The sequence below is a fragment of the Chinchilla lanigera genome, unplaced genomic scaffold, assembly GCF_000276665.1.
Source record: "Chinchilla lanigera isolate Chin_1 unplaced genomic scaffold, ChiLan1.0 scaffold00065, whole genome shotgun sequence".
NCBI classification, from domain to species: Eukaryota; Metazoa; Chordata; class Mammalia; order Rodentia; family Chinchillidae; genus Chinchilla; species Chinchilla lanigera.
The window spans coordinates 5,095,044-5,111,192 of record NW_004955466.1 but is presented as its reverse complement, the minus strand read 5'-3'; the positions used below and the strand labels follow the sequence as shown (position 1 = coordinate 5,111,192).

At 48.9% G+C, this 16,149-nt stretch overlaps 1 protein-coding gene across 4 annotated transcripts in view; it reads right to left on the bottom strand.

The window, feature by feature from the left end:
• Sptb (spectrin, beta, erythrocytic) overlaps nucleotides 1-16,149 on the bottom strand; it is a 156,224-nt gene that overhangs the window by 58,994 nt on the left and 81,081 nt on the right. For all 4 annotated transcript variants that reach the window (XM_005399117.2, XM_013521956.1, XM_013521954.1 and 1 more), the window contains one exon: nucleotides 13,873-14,077. In XM_005399117.2, coding sequence (XP_005399174.1) covers nucleotides 13,873-14,020 — 148 coding nt within the window. In that variant the 5' untranslated portion in view covers nucleotides 14,021-14,077. The remainder of the gene's footprint in view (nucleotides 1-13,872; nucleotides 14,078-16,149) is intronic.

Sequence of the window (16,149 nt, the reverse complement as noted above, 5' to 3'; positions counted from 1 at the left end):
TCAAGGAAGAGAGAGGTCATTTCTAATGGGAGTTGTCAAGGGGTCCTCGTGGGGAAAAGCTCTTGGACAGGCAGTGGGAAGGTGGGGTCAGAATGAGCCCACGCAGATAGCTGTGCAAGGTCGAAGCTTGTTCACAGATTACTGAAGAGCTACAGGTTAGCAGACTTGTGGGAAACAAGATTTCACCAGTCTGTGGAAATGCTTGGATGTGAGGCTTAGAAGTTTAGGTTTGATCCCAGAGGCAAAAAGGAACCCTGAAGGTATGGCAAGGTCATTCCTGACATGCTAATTTGTAAGGTCCCCAAGGATAACAAAAAGAAAATGTTTCAGATTACCTTTCTGTTTTTGTTTTTTGTTTTTCATGATTTTCATGACAGGGTCTCACTATGCAGTTCAGACTGGCCTTGAACTCACTATGTAGCCCAGGCTGGCCTTGAACTCATGCTGATCCTCCTGCCTCAGCCTCCCAACTGCTGGGATCACAGGTGTGTACCACCACACCTGGATTTTTACACTGAGTTACTGGATAAGAAAACTCAATATCATTAAGGTAGCAACTTACCCTAGATTAATACATTAATAGATTTAAATATCAATCATTACATTTTATTTTATATAATAATTATGATATTACTGATATTTAAATTATCAAAGTTTGGGGGAAAAACTGGAGAAATGATTCAAATATTTTTTTTTAATTTTAAAGAGGGTAGTACATGAGAAACAAACAAACAAAAAAATAGAACAGTAGCAGCACACCAGTATCACGAACATAAACAAATCAAAGCAAAAACATTCAAAGTGATACAGGGTCTCAAGACAAATTAATACAAATCAACAGTGCTTGTTACGTTGCATACCGCTATCCTCAACTACATTGCTCAGATTATCAGATGTAAGAATGAAAGATTGCTCAAACCATTGAAGAGATTAAGAAAATAATTCTTCAATAAAACAATAGAGATATTAGAGGATTCAAATATTCACTGGAATAATAAGCAAATGAAAATAACTAGGATGCCCAGTGTGGTGGTGCACGCCTATAATCCTAGGACTTGGGAGGCCGAGGCAGGAGGATTGCTGTGAATTTGAGGCCAGCCTGGGCTACATAGTGAGTTCAAGGCCAGACTGGATGACACAGCAAGATCTGTCCCAAGAAAGACCAAAATAACAACAGCAACAACAGTAACAGAGGCAGTAAGGAAAATTTTTAAATTAAGAATTTAAAAAAGAGATGGCAAGAATCTTCTTGACCAACCTCAGGTTTTTTGGTGTTGGTTTTTCAGTATTAGAGGTTGCACTCAGGGCTTCGTACATGCTAGGTAAGTGCCATACCACTGGGCTATCTCCTTGGCCCTTTAAAAAGAGCTATTTTGAGACATGGTTCTTTACATTTCTCAGGCTGGCCCTGAACACGTGATTCACTTGTCTCAGTTTCCTGAGTAGCCAGGATTACAGGTCTGAGCTACTGTGCCCAACCTCATATGTTTCTTCTATTAAAGAACAGTATACACTTACAGTACAACTGTGCAGTACTAGCACATGAAGATGGATATAAAAGCAAAAAGAGATAGTCCCAAGTATACATGAGCGTTTAATATCTGGTAAAGGTGCATTACATATATGAAGGGGAAAGATGGATTATTCAACAAAAGGTGTTGGCAAAACTAGGTGATCACCCTAGTGATCACCTAGGGAAAAGTTAAGTTAAATTGATACCTCCTACTCCAGAATATATTTTATTTGGTGCAAAAATTGAAATGTGCAAAACGAAGCCATAAAAATAGCAAAATCAGTCATGGCAGTATTTTTAAACATAATATTAACTTAAAGAAAGACCTTCTAAATCTAACGCAAAATCCAAAACCATGAAATAAAAGATTGAAAGTTCAGCTACGTTAAAAATTTTGGGGTGTGGGATAGAACACCAGGAGCAAGTCAAACCAATAAAATAATATTTATAACAGCACAGAGGCTAATTCACTTAATATGTACAAAGCCCTGATGTCCTTTGTGTCAGAAGCTTGGTCCTCATCTTGGCATTACTGGGAGATGGTGGGAAATTTAGAGGTGGGGCCTCATGGGAGGTGTTTAGGTCATTTGCCCTCAAAGGAAACTGCAGGACCACGGCCCTACCTCTTTTGTGCCCTCCTACCGTGCCCTGTCTTTTTGCAAAAGCAATCAACCATGAACCAAAGCCTCCAGAAGTATAAGCCCAAATCACCTTACCTTCTTTATAAGTTGATTCTCTCAAGTATTTGTTATATTGTCAGAAAGCTGACTACTACAAATTCCTATGGACTAATAAGGAAAAAGACCAACTATGTGAACAGAATTAACAGAAAAGATTATGAAAGTCTCTTAGGTATATAAGAAGTTGTCAGAGGGAGAGAAGAAGAGGATGAAAAAAACAATTGAGATGTATTGTGTACACATAACAGCCCCGACGAGGAACGCGATCATGTAGTGTAAACATGGACTAATAAAGAATGAAAGCTGAAAGAAAGGGTTGTCCAAGCTATTCATAGAAGTACAAATTAAAAAGCGCACACACACACACACACACACACACACAGTCTAATACATGGCCCTTAATTAGTTTGAACAAACTAGTAATAAAAGCCATTTGTGGGACAAGTGGAAAATTTTGAATTTCCAGTGGGTAATAGATTAAGGAATTGTTAATTTTATTAAATGTAATAATTATATATGGTTAGGTGGTAAATGTTCTTGTTTTCTAATGATATGTACCAGACTAATTAGATCATGAGACCTTTATTCTTAAAATATTTCAATCCCCCAAAAGATAAGCAAATCTGACAAAGTATTAACAATTATTAAATTTGAGTGATGGTTCATTTTACCATTGCTACTATGGTTTTTTTTTTTTGGTTTTTCTCTGGTACCGGGAACTGAACCCACGACCTTGCGCTTGCCAGGCAGGCACTTTGCCGCTGAGCTAAATCCCCAGCCCCCGCTACTATGTTTTATTTCATTTTGTTTCGTTTTGCTTGTTTGTTTTGAGATGGGGTCTTGCTTCATAGTTGAGGCTAGCCTTGAACTTGTGGTGACCTTCCTGCTTCTTCCTCCCCAGTGCTGGGATTACAGGGTACACTACCACACCCAGCTCTACTTTCTTTTAATATTTGAAAAAATTCATAGCAAAAGTCAAACAGTAAAACAAAAACATATCAAGGTACTACATTTCAGTTATTAGATGGACAAACACCAAAACCATCTGATAAAATTCAGTGTTGGCAAGAATGCGGGGAGCAAAGCATCCACCTGTTGCAGGAACGGGGGCGGGGGTAACTGAGGCGACCTCTGTGAAAGGCAGTTTGGCACAATTAAGGAATAACTACAGAAGCACTCACTTTTGGACCTAGTAATTCCACTTCTAGGAATTTATCCTCCAGATGTACATTTGCAAAATAAGTAGTGCCTCAGTTCACGAACTCAGCTCTCTCCGTGATTCTGGCTGCAAACCGACCTGGATGAGATGCGAATCAAATTTCCCCATAACGTCAGCACTGAGCCCAACCGTTGAATCTGGTTCGGTTCTCATCCAACGTGGCTTGTGACCAGAACTGTGGAAAGGCTCAAGCTCATGAACGCGGTACCACTGCACACCCAGTTATATGAAATAGCTAGTAGTTGGAAACAATCTAAATTTCCACCAGTAAAGGACTAGTTAATTAAAATTATATGTCCATACAATAGAACACTACATAATCATAAAAACGAATGAGGAAGCTGTTTATGTATTAATAGAAAACAATTTCAAGATATACTTGGTGAAAAGTATAGAAGGGTGTCTAAAAACAAAGTTGGAAGAAAACAGTATAGATCATTTGTATAGATGTACATAAAACATTGGTGGAAACAGATACGAGACATAGCTAAACAGGTTGTGGGAGAACTGAGTCCCAGAAAGTCTGAGGTGGGAGGGAAGCTTACTATTTACTCTTTCATAACTTTTTTTTTTTTTTTTTGGTTTTGGTTTTTCTCCCGTACCAGGAACCGAACTCACGACCTTGTGCTTGCCAGGCAGGCGCTTTTGCCGCTGAGCTAAATCCCCAGCCCCTCTTTTGTAACTTTTGAATTTTACCCACCAGCTGTTATGTTACATTTTCAAAAGAGAAATAAATACATTCCAACTTTAAGGAAAGAACCAAAATATTTCTCCTCCCCCTTTTCCAAGATAGCCTTTTCCTTTAGTATTAGCGGCGTTGTTGTTTTTACTATTATCATTTTGCCTTATGGATTTTGTTAGGCAAAAATCACAAGCATTTTTATCCACCTGAGACCACAAATGAAGTCAAAGGGAGAGAGAAGGTTGAAGGAGACACCCCTGCACCCCGAGGGGCTCATCAAGGGCAGGAAGTCTTTGGTCTGAGGAGGACAGTGAGGTTCTCCACCTCCTGACTCCACACAGCTACCTGCCAAGCCTGGCTCTCTCAATGTTCTCTTTAGAAATTTAAGAGCTTAACTGTCTCTCCTGGAGGTCCAGGCTTTCCTCCTGTTTTGGAGACAGGGTCTCAGTGTACAGTCCAGGTTGACGCTGAACTCACTATGTAGCCCAGGCTGGCCTCAATCTTGCAGTGATCCTCCTGCCTCAGCCTCCCAAGTATTGGGATACAGCGGTGTGCCACCATGCCTGGCTTTTCCCCTTTCTTGTGTCACCCCTTCCTCAGACTTTCTCTTGGCTCTTCCTTCAACATCCTTCCTTCCTCCTTGGCAAGCTGCACACTGGCCAGGCCCTGCCCACTCTGGCACCTGGAAAGTCATCTAGAAAGCCTGTTGTCACGAGCCCCCAGGAGCCTGTTCTTCTCTTGGAGACCTTCATCTCCCACTTATTTCCTCCCATGGCTTCCTTCATGCCTCTCCCTCTCTTCCCTATTAAAAATCTGCTCTCAAGAATAAAGAATAATGGCTGGGGATTTAGCTCAGCGGCACAGTGCCTGCCCGGCAAGCACAAGGTCGTGAGTTCGATTCCCGGTACCAGAAAAAAAAAATAAATAAGGAATAGCAACCTACTTTTCAATAACAGAGGATTATTTAACACCTTTAGTGCATTAATGGCACTATCAAAAAGGTTGTAGAAGAACTTTCAGTGATAACAAAGCATGCATTTGAAGAGAAATTTCAGGTTATTAAAGCACATGCACATATGATCCTCATTTTACAGACTTTCATGAATAGAAATAAAATAGCTAAAGTTGGGTGGCAAGCCTGTGGGTGACTATGTTCTTTCTTTTTGCTTAGCTACATTTTCTACAATTTCTGCAATGAACAGGTATTACTTCTAGGAATAAGAAACAGCAGACATCGTAAAGAAGAACATAATGTAAAGTTCAAAGACTCTGGGTATAAAGGATGAAAAGTCAAAATGTGGACTTCTTGAGGATTTCTGCATCTTAACCGGCTCACAGCTTGAAGCTGTGGGTAAAACTAGTTGCTCAGTCAGAAGGACGCATGGGAGAAAAGGCTTCGTGAGCAGATGATCATTTCATTGCAGGTTCGCGACTTGCGATTTCTCTCCTCCTCATGCTAGGAAGCCGAGTGTTTAGGGGCCCAGAGTGGCCCACACTTTAACTCATGAACTTGTGACAAACCTCAATGACACGGCCTAAGGGCAGACCTTCAGTGACATTCTGGGGAAGAGTTTCTTTTTCAACCAACAAATTTTTGTCACACTGGTACTGAGAACCGCTGCAACATGCTTGCCCAGCCACTAAGGATTCACAATCTAGCTATGGTCGATCCAGGATAGAAACTGAGGAGGCTTACTCTAAGTTTGAAAATGCAAAAAGCAGGGGCTGGGGATTTAGCTCAGCAGCAAAGCGCCTGCCTGGCAAGTGCAAGGTCGTGAGTTCGGTTCCTGGTACCGGAGAAAAACCAAAAAAAAAAAAAAAAAGAAAATGCAAAAAGCAATAATAAAAGCACATAAGACTGCCTTTAAAATAACCAGGCATGGCTAGCTCTGGTGTACCCCTGGAATCCCAGCATTCTGGGAGGCTGAGGCAGGAGGATTACAAATTCAAGCTCAGCCCGGACAACTCAGTAACACTGTAAGACCCTGCCTCAAAAAAGTGCTAGAGAGGTAGCTCAGTGAAAAGACCCCGAGGTAAATCCCTAGTACCACAAAAAGATATAAAAGTTATTGCGTTACTGCTTTTTAAAATGAAATGAGGTCTTTGTATATATTATAGCAAAAGAACACAGGTTATACAGGCTGGCTCTTAAAAAAAAGTTTTCGGGGCTGGGGATTTAGCTCAGCGGCAAAAGCGCCTGCCTGGCAAGCGCAAGGTCGTGAGTTCGGTTCCCGGTACCGGAGAAAAACCAAAAAAAAAAAAAAGAGTTTTCGTTTTTGAAGAAAGCTAACGTGAGGTTTGAAGATGATAACAGCTTCAGAACAGGGCAAGGGGAGGGGGTCGTGTTCAAAGCCCCTAAGTGGGAAGGGGCAGTGTGCCTGCATGAAGGATGGCGAAGGGAATTTGGTGGGTTTTTCTGGTACCAGGAATTGAACTCACAACTTCGCGCTTGCCAGGCAGGTGCTGTGCCGCTGAGCTGCATCCCCAGCAGTGAAGGGCATTTGAACTTGATACTCCAGGTAACGAAGATTGTGGGGTTCTCCAGTCAAGCAGCACCTCACTAAACACGTGCTGGAGGTCACAGATCTGAGAGCCTGAGCATGGGAGTGGATAGGGGGAGAGCTCAGAGGCAGCTGTGGAGGCCTCTGGACAAAAGAACTCTGGAGACAAAAGGACAGGAGTGAGCTGGAGGACACCACAGAGCAAGGGTGGGTTGGCCTTGGCGGGCGACAGTATTTACAGGAATTGAGACGGCAGCGGGTTTGAGGTTTTGGTCAAACGGGCTCAAGAGGCTGGTGAGGGATGGAAGGAGAAGTGGGAAATGCAGGACTCGGGAACACGCAAGAGGGCCTGCATGCTGGTCATGTGACAATCTCGGTAGAGCACGTGGATGACAAAGCAGCACACACCCCGGGCGCTGTCACACACGGGCCGTGGTGACCGCTTAGAGAGAAGTCATGATGGTCCACGACAGCCTCAGCCCGTGAGAGCTTCTGGAGAATCCGCTGCTTTGCTACACAGGACCAGTTAGTTCCCTTCCCCCAGCCAGGACCCGAAGCCCCCACTTCTCAGTGCTGTCTCCTGGGTGGCTTCTTCTCAGGCCATCGGAGTTGCGACGGCCGCAGGCAACATCCAGTTCAGGGCCCTAGCGCTCGGGTGAGGAAGCACAGGTGCCGGGGAGCAGCAAGGTGGCTTGGCCCTGGTCACCCTGGAGGGCGACAGCGGCAGGGGGCAGGAGAATGATGCTGCTGGGATGGACCACTTTCTCCCCCACTGCGTGGCCCAGGGGCTCAGCTGCCATCTCCTCCTTCCCGAACAGTCTCCGCACACCTCTCTCCCCGCTGAAGTCAGACAGAGCTTTGAAAACCCAAATCTGACCACACCCTTTCCCTGCTACAAGCAATGTCAAGGCGTGGAACGGCTCTGACCCTTTAGCCTTCTACCTAGGCCGCAGCTCCCACCCGAGCCCTGACAGCGCTCAGGCCAATGGCTGCCTCTCTCTGGCTCTTCCGCCTTCTCATCTTATGCAAATAACTTCCTCAGCCGCCCCTTTCAAGTTCCCTGCTGCTTCCCACCAGGACTCTGAGCCCACTCAGGGCCTGTAAGCCCTCAGGGAGGTGCCTCCCGCCTGCCTGTCCTCTCCTCTCTCCACCGCTGACCCTCACTCTGACCCCAACAAGGCCCCGCTTAGCCGCTGCACGCCGTGTAAACCATAGTTTATGTTATAAACTCATACAATTCTGGGAAATCTTCACAGCATCTACGTCCTCTCACGGCCCACCGGGGTGTGTCTGTGTAGACAGACACAGTGTGATTATTTGCTCTACTCTTCTTTCGCTAGACTGTAAAGTGAGAGTCGCTGGCTGATCCAGTTTCTGGCATCTGAAGGCCAAAGGGTTTGGAGGCAGACTGCTCCCAGAGACTCAGCTCTACAAGCCTCCCTGTCATTCCTTCTCAGTGACACAAGAAGAAGGGAAAATGAACAAAGGGAACAGATGCTCTGAAAACACGCTTGGCACCTTACCCGCCACGCAGGATGCGAGGGCCCCGTGGGGCGCGGGAGTGGGCACCGGCTGCTCCAAGGAGGCCTGGTGTCTGGAGCCTGCCCTTGGGAAGGAGGCCAGCAGCCCTCAGCAATGTCCCAAAGATGGAGGAGACTTAGCACGGCTCCCTCAGACTGCGCCACACAGGGAGGAAACAGTCTTATTATTAACCCCGGTGGATTAATATTTGATGAAGCATCTTTACAGTGATAGAGAGCCGTCACCCGTAGAAGGGGAACAGCCTGGTTCTGCTGAGAGTTTTCAGAGAGGAAGAACAGCTTTCCTCTCAGGGGAGACCTCCTGGCCCTCCAGTGTGAGCCAGTCGCCGGCCCCTCCTGCGGGGACACCTGCTCAGGGGATGAGCTGCACCCAGGGCAGCGGCCGGGGTCGGGATGGGGTGTCTCCCACCTGCTCACTGCCAAGAGAAGGCTGCTGATCCAATTATTTTTTTCCCCTCGGACAGTACATTAAAATGATTGCTGATGACTATAGATATTTCCTTGCATAGTGTATTTTCTCAATGTATAGTCTCTCGTTCTATGTTTGAAGTCTGAGAAGAGAAAAAAATTAAAACTCCCTCTAATGAGCCCCTGTCTGTGCTCACAGGTAGCTGGGAGGGGGACCAGGGAGAGCTGGCACCTCCGTTCTGGCAGCTGCCTCTGAATCTCCTGACCTGGGCTGCCAGGAGGGGCTGAACCCCTGCTTCCTGCAGGAAATCACTTACACTCCAGACAAGAAGCAATGCCTAGGTCCTGGGCAGCTGCGGCAGCTGGGGAGAGGGGCCCAAGGGAGACCAAGCAGCTCTGAGAAGACTGTCAGGGTCCCTGGCCAGAGTCAGGAAGAGCCGTGACTCCCTCTCTGCGTAGCTCCTGGGTAGCCAGGGAGCGTGGGCAGGGAGCTGCGGGTCTGTGAGCCACGGTCCCGAGGTGCTGGTGGAACATTTGCCAGCCATACAACTTGGCCCTGGGGCTGGGCACAGGGAGGTAGGAGGTTGGGCGAGGTCCAAAGTGGCAACTATGTGCTTCAGAGCACAGGGACCCAGCCTGTGCCACACCTGGTGCCCTGTCACACTCTCTGAATTGTCTCCATCCACCCTCACCCGCGGGCCCCGTCTTGCTGCCAGCAGATAATGCAGAAGGGAAGCTCGCGTCCCGCTGAAAGGCCCCGGGGCCCCCATTTAAAGGCAGAGCGAGCGGGTGACGTGACGTCAGGGGCTGGTTTTCAGAGGAGGCGCTCGGGTTAGCGCCTCTCTTAGCTTGCTCAGCTGGACAAAGAACAGAAGACTGAGACAAAGCACAGGCCCTGTCCTCCTCGTACCCCTCGCAGGAGGCTCCGGACTGCTCTCACACTGCAGCCTCTGGGTACTGGGAGCCGTAAATCACTCAGCGGGCGGCACACAGGACACTGGGAGGCAAGCTGTGCACGCCATGGCGGGGGGCGTGGGGAGGAGGGGCGGTCTTGGGAGAGCGGAAGGGAGGAAGGAGAATGCACATGCTTCTCTTTTCAGCATTTTTTCAATTGTGTTCCCGCACTCTCCCTTCTCCCAGAGGGGCCACACCTGCCTGGAAATGTCGTCATCACCAAGCAGTCTCGGGGGTGCCTAACCCGAGAGGGATGTGCAAGTAGGCAGGGCCTTCCGGGGTGAGACAGCACAGAGGTCAGCGACCTGGCCCGCAGCACTGCACCCCTCGTCCCGACAGCCACATGTCCAGGAGCGGCTCCCGGGGTGAAGAAGGAAGGAACAGCAGTGGGTTTGAGTGACAGAGGGGCTCCAGGGGACACTGGGCCCCTTCTCACTGAAGTCTGAAGGCTGGAATCTCGTGCAGGGATGGAAACTTGGGCTTTGCCACTGTCCTTCCTCTGATCCCTCAAGGCACGTCCAAAACACAGAAGGGCGCCGGAGGAGAGCAAGGTGGTCCGCTTTTCAGAAGGAAGCCTCAGGGCCTCCCGCGACTTCACCCCACAAAGTGTTGCCAGCCAGAGACAGACATTAAGCCAAACTCTTCTCAGGACCTAAGGGAACACATTTCTGCTGGGCCCCCACCCTCCCCTTGGCATTGCCACGGCCAAACCCATCCCCCCGCGAGTGTTCTTTGCCATCTCCTCCACGTTAGTCAGGCTGAATGTTTCAAAGCAGGTTGTTCAATCTGAGGACGGGTCAGGTTTTTATACGTAAGAGCGGAGTAAGCAGATGGCTTGTTTATTTGGGCCCAGGGAGGAGAAGGAGGAGGAACTGGGAATGGTATGAGAGGCAGAACAGGAAGGACTTCCTTGAGAGCTGAGACCAAATTGACTTAAGAGGCAGAAGACAGGGAGTCCAGTTAACCCGGTGGTCTTCTCATCCCCAGTCACGAGGCGGAGAAGGCCCTAGAGGAGCTGCCGTGCCCGGGAGAGCATGTGATGAGGCTTGTCATCCTCTGGTCTCACAGCCCCCATGTCACCCCGCTGCAGGGCAGAGACACAGTTGGACTTGGTGCCTTACAGAGAGAGCGACCTGCGCGGTATGCTTGTCCTCAACTGCAGAAGGTGTGGGGTAGGGGAAGGGCCAAGATTCCAAGCACAAGACAGCCTCATTTCCTTGGTCCCTGGCTTTTTCTTCCAAACCTGCCCAGCCGAGGCAAAGGAGGGTAGAGTTAGGAAGGAAGAAACAATCCCGCGAAAAGGCCAAGGTAACTGGGACAAGACTGAGTTGATGATCTTGGACGTACGAAGTTAAGAAAAGTGCAGAAAGTATTTGCAGGAAGTTTTCTTAGTAGTCATAATACCTAATAGTCACTTAGCATTTATGATCGATTTAAAAAGATTTTCATAAACTTTAACTTATTTTATCTTCACAACCGTCTTGGGAAAGTACCACAGTCCCATTTTATAAAACAGGAAATGGAGCCGTCATCTTTCATAGCTGTAGCAGTAGAGGTGGAATCAGGACTTGAATCTGGTCTTGCAATATTTTCCTCCTCACCCTAGACCAGGGCGGCAAAGCTATGGCACGAGTGCTGCAGCGGGTTGCTTGGTAACACTGAAAGCTCTAAAAGGTTCGCCGTCCCTGCCCTAGACCTTCAACTGCGGAAAGGAAATGCCAGACTACCCTGTACCTTGCACATATACCTACCAGCAGAATACTACCATCATGCAAGAAGCACAGGCCTGCCGGGTGTGGCTGCACACGCCTGTCATCCCAGCACTCCGGCAGCTGAGCCAGCAAGATTGCCATGAGTTTGAGGCCAGCCTGGGCAACACAGTGTGTTCAAGGCCAGCCTGAGCTGCATAGTGAGACCTTGTCTCAAAAAAAACAAAACAATAAAACAAGACAAAACAAAATAAAAAGAAGCAGCAGGGGCTGAACCCTCCTGGGCCATAATCTCATGAGTGGACAGCTGGCACAGAGCATATTGACATGATGGGACCAAATGTCCCACTTCCCTCAGTCTCGCTGGGAAGGCTGGTTTCTGACTAGACTGCTAAGCTCACCCTGACGACAGTATTCCAGGAAAAAATGTCAAGAAGTTAGAACTGGGGAAGCCTCACACACCGCGCTCTTCCATGCTACCTACCCCACAGAAGTGAGTACAACTGGTCTCTCTACTTTGGACCTTGTAAAGCTCGAGCTTCCAGCAGAGGTCACTCTGTTTGTAAAAGTTTTGAAAAGATCCAGACTTACAGACATGTGTACTTGTTAGCCAGCTGTTCTGAGGCATTTAAGTCTAGCCTTGCTGCTTATCCTTGGTGGGTTCCCCTGCCCCAGGGGCGTTTGGGTCCTTTGGTGGATAAAATGCATTCTCCTAACCAGGCCCAGTCCAGAGTAGCCAAGGGTCTCTCATAATCAACCTAGGACTTATCACGAATGTTCTCACACTGGGTCCTCAACCCATCCCCGCCACATCCCAGGAGGTTCATTAGGCCAGGCTTCTGCACTGCAGGCCAGCTGGGAACCCTTAGCTCTTCTACTGTTCCAGACATAGGCACTCTTCAGGTCCTGGCTCGACAGCTCTCTCCTCACCATCTATTCTGATTTTCCCTCCTTCGCTCTCTCATTGCTGTTTAATTTATGTGTCTTTCCCACACTTCTCTAATTCTACTCATGCTAATTAATTGTGAGAATAGCTCATTTTTCCCTAATAGATTATCAGCTCCTTAGAGACAGATGCTATATTGAATTCATCTCTGTGGTTCCCCCTTCCCCTTTTGTGCCTGGCTGGCAATTTAGCTTTAAACGTAGTAGGAGAACAATGCATAATTGCTACGATGGAGTTTACCTTGGCTTCCTAAAAAATAGGCTGTGATCCAAAAGTCCCCACACAGGACGGTCCCACTCCTCATCCTGTCCTTTGGCAAATCTTATGGGAGCAGGCTCCTCTCTCCCTCCACCAAGAAGCTGAGGGTTTCCACTTAGTTTGGTTACTTAAAAAGGTTAAAATTATATAAGCAAAAGCAAGGGGTTCACTGCTGTTACCTGTCCTCCCCCCAAAATCAAGGGACCAAAGAATATGAGAAAAGAAGAAGGAAGAGCAGGGAGTTTCCTGGAAAGAGCAGGGTGATGCTGAGACCTGAATGGATTCTCTACTGTGACAACAGAGACGGGGTACTACAAGCCTAGTACTCCTGAGGGCAAGGTCCTTATGTTCCAGAGGGGCTTAAGGCCCTGCTCACGCCTCAAGGTCAGCTGAGAACCACAGCTGCTGAGGGTGGGGGGTGAGCAGGCAGAAGAGGACCTCCACGAACCTCAAGTCGGTCCATGAGAGATGAGGGAAGCATTGCTCCAAAAAGTGTTTATGGGGAAGGTTGTGCTATTCCTACAAGGACAGGAGCAATCAGTGATGGGGGATCAGGCCCAGTGAGGACTGCTGAGGGGTGGACTGGGTAAAGGAAGACCCCTTGCACACCATAGACTGCCGTATAACTCAAGTTCTCTTTACGGTCAAGGACTTGGGGCCAGCGTAGTTAGACCTTGAGTTAAGATCCAGGGAGACAACAGTCACAAGGTTTGAAGGGGGAAAAAAAAAGAAAGAAAGCAAATCCCAAGAATCAGATCTCAGCCAGCAGGGGGAGGAGGGGCCATTTCTGCTAGAGATGTGAGATATTTTCAGAGAGAGAGAGAGAGAGAGAGAGAGAGAGAGACAGAGAGAGAGACGGGCAGGCAGAGGCAGAGGCAGAGGCAGACTATCACAAACCAGCTAGCTACAGATCTAATTCCAGCTGAAGGACGAGGTTCCATCCAGAAATCTTCCTCGCTGAGGCAGTGCAGGGAGGATGTTATCTGTTCTCAATTTCCCACAGAACCACTCTTTCCTCCTGGGACCCCCGAGTGGACAATGAAACTTCCCCTTCTGGACCCACGCAGGAGTCTGGGACACACAGGAGGCCCTCCTACTTGCACGGCCATCCGGCCCCTTGGACACCGCCTGGACTTTCTCGGACTCTGACTTTGGGCACAGGTCATTTGGACAGAAGCAGAAGGCAGGGACTCCAGCAGCACCTCCGGCACCTGCCTGCCTCTAAGAAGGCAGGAAGTGAGGGCTGCTTAGGGCAAGGCTGCCGGAGCCTGTGCTCTCTACCAGGGAGGAGGGGCAGCCTCCCTGGGCCAGGCAAACACATTTCCATCACTGCCACGCTGGGGTTCACGGCCACACACACACACACACACACACACACACACACACACGAACACCACGGCGGGAAAGGGTGTGGAGCCAGTGACTGAGCATGCTCCTCCAACCCCTGTAGCCCTGCGGTACCTGCCAATGCCTTGATCCGGGACCTCTCAAAGAGCCTGGCAGAGCTGTTGTCATTATCCAGCTCGTCGTCAGGGGCATCCCACCGGGCATTGATCCGGCTGTACGGTGGCTGGTTGCCCACGTTTTCAAACTCCGTGGCCGATGTCATGTCAGCAGGCTCTTCTCAGCAGCTACGATGCCTGCCTCAGTCTTCATGGAAGGGTCCCTGGGGACAGCAACACAGTCAGAGGGTCAGCTCCCCACCCCCTCGCACTTTTTCTCAGGGGAAACTTATTCGGGCCATCCGGCAGGAGCAGATCCTGGCGGGAGGAGGGAACCGTGTCACTTGCTGGGGCATGCTTCTGACCCAGGGTCTCTGGGTCTGTGTTATAAAATATTGCAGCAGCAGCAGCAGCAACAACAGCAACAAAAACAGCAGCGGTGGCAGGGATGGAGACTGAGAGCTGCATGCCGCAAGGGGCAGGATGGCCAGCAGGTGGAGACATCAGTCGCTGTGAGCCCGCTTCCTCCAAACCCGGTGCCACCGCCCCAGGGAGCAGCGGAGCTGCGAGAGGCAGCTCTTAACCCCTAGGAGCAGGAGCAAGGCTGACAAGCTGGGAAGAGCAGCCCCAACCTGTGGACTGCAGCCAGGAGCCAGACTGGGACAGAGACCGGGGCAGGCAAGGGGAGAGGGAAACCTGGAAGTCACCTGAGCCCAAGTCTAGCAGGGGTAGGGTGGGGGTAGGGGAAGAAACCAAGCAGCCATTGGTGCCACAATCCCTGGCCCTGGGCTCACCAAGGCCACCCAAGAACCCTGAGTTCTTCCACAGGGGCCAATATTCAGAAACAGCTGTGCATGCCTTGGTGCGAGGACAAGGTCTCCTGTTGAATCCCAGGCCTGGTCAAGCAGCCTAGGTGAGCCCGTGTCCTGTCAGTGTGATCAGCATGAAATACTGGGTGAAGGGTGAGGGTGTCTATGCAAGGCACATAGGCACTCTTCGTTATTTTCTCATTGCTGGGATGCAACACTCAACACCCACAACTCTGAGGAGGAGAGGTTTATTTTGGCTCAAGTTTGCAGAGCTTTCATTCTATAGACGGCTGGCTCCAAGGCAAGGCAGCATGGTAGAGGGGCATTGCAGAGGAGAATTACTCATGGCATGGCAGGCAGGAAGAACAGAGGAATCAAGGGAAGAGGAAGAGAGACACACCCTTCTAGGCCACGCCCCCATGCCCCACCTCATCCAGCCAAGCTCCACCCCCCAGTGTCACATTTAGCTATAAACCCATCAGTGGGTCAATCCACACATGAGGATTATGACTCCAGGATCCAGTCACCTTCACTTAGGAGCACATGAGGCTTTGGAGGAAATTTTGACATAAACCATAACATTCTGCCCCTGGACCCCAAAAGACTCATGCCCATCCCTACATGCAAAATGCACTTATTCCATCTCTAAGAGTTGCCAAAGTCCTAACAGTTTCAGCATTGCCAAAAAGTCCAAGTCCAAAGTTTCCTCTGAGATTTAAGGCACTCTTAGCTATGAGTCCCTGTCAAAATGAAAAAGTTAAACATTTCCAGCATAGAATGGTACAAGATAAACATTTCCACTCCCAAAGGTACAAATAGGAAAGTAGGGGCCAGGGGTTGAGCTCAGTGGCACAGTACCTGCCTGGCAATCAAAAGGTCCTGAGTTTGATTCCTGGTACTATCCCCCTCCTCCTCCAAAAAAAAAAGAAAAAATCAGGGAGTAGAAAGGAACGGGACCAAAACAAGACTGAAACTCAGTAAGTCAAACATCAAATCCCACAGTTCCATATCCAGCACATGGGACCATGTGTGGCAAGATGTGAACTCCAAAAGGTTTGGGTGCCCCTTCCCCTATGGCACTGCTCATAGTTACAGCCCTTGTGCCCTCTCCCATAGGCTGGCTTTGCTCACTCCTTGTAGCTTTCCTCAGACAATCCATGCTCCTGGCTTCTCCAACATCCTGGGATCTTCCTTACACTTTCAGCTTCATACTCCCAGCATCACACACTTCCGTCTCTGGGGCACACTGCCTGGCCTCCTTCTGAAACCTGAGTGGAAGCCTTCCTGGCCCCACGACTCTTGCACTCTGCACGAGTGTAGAATGAGCACCATGTGGAAGTTCGCTGCCAACTGGAGCAGCAGCGGAGCTCTTTTACATCTTGCTGGGGGTTGCAGGGGCCTCTGAGTGCCACAATGATAAACTGAACCCTGGGGAGCCAAGTCTCGTTCCTTAGGCTGTCACCATTCAGTGCTCTTTTCAAAGCAGA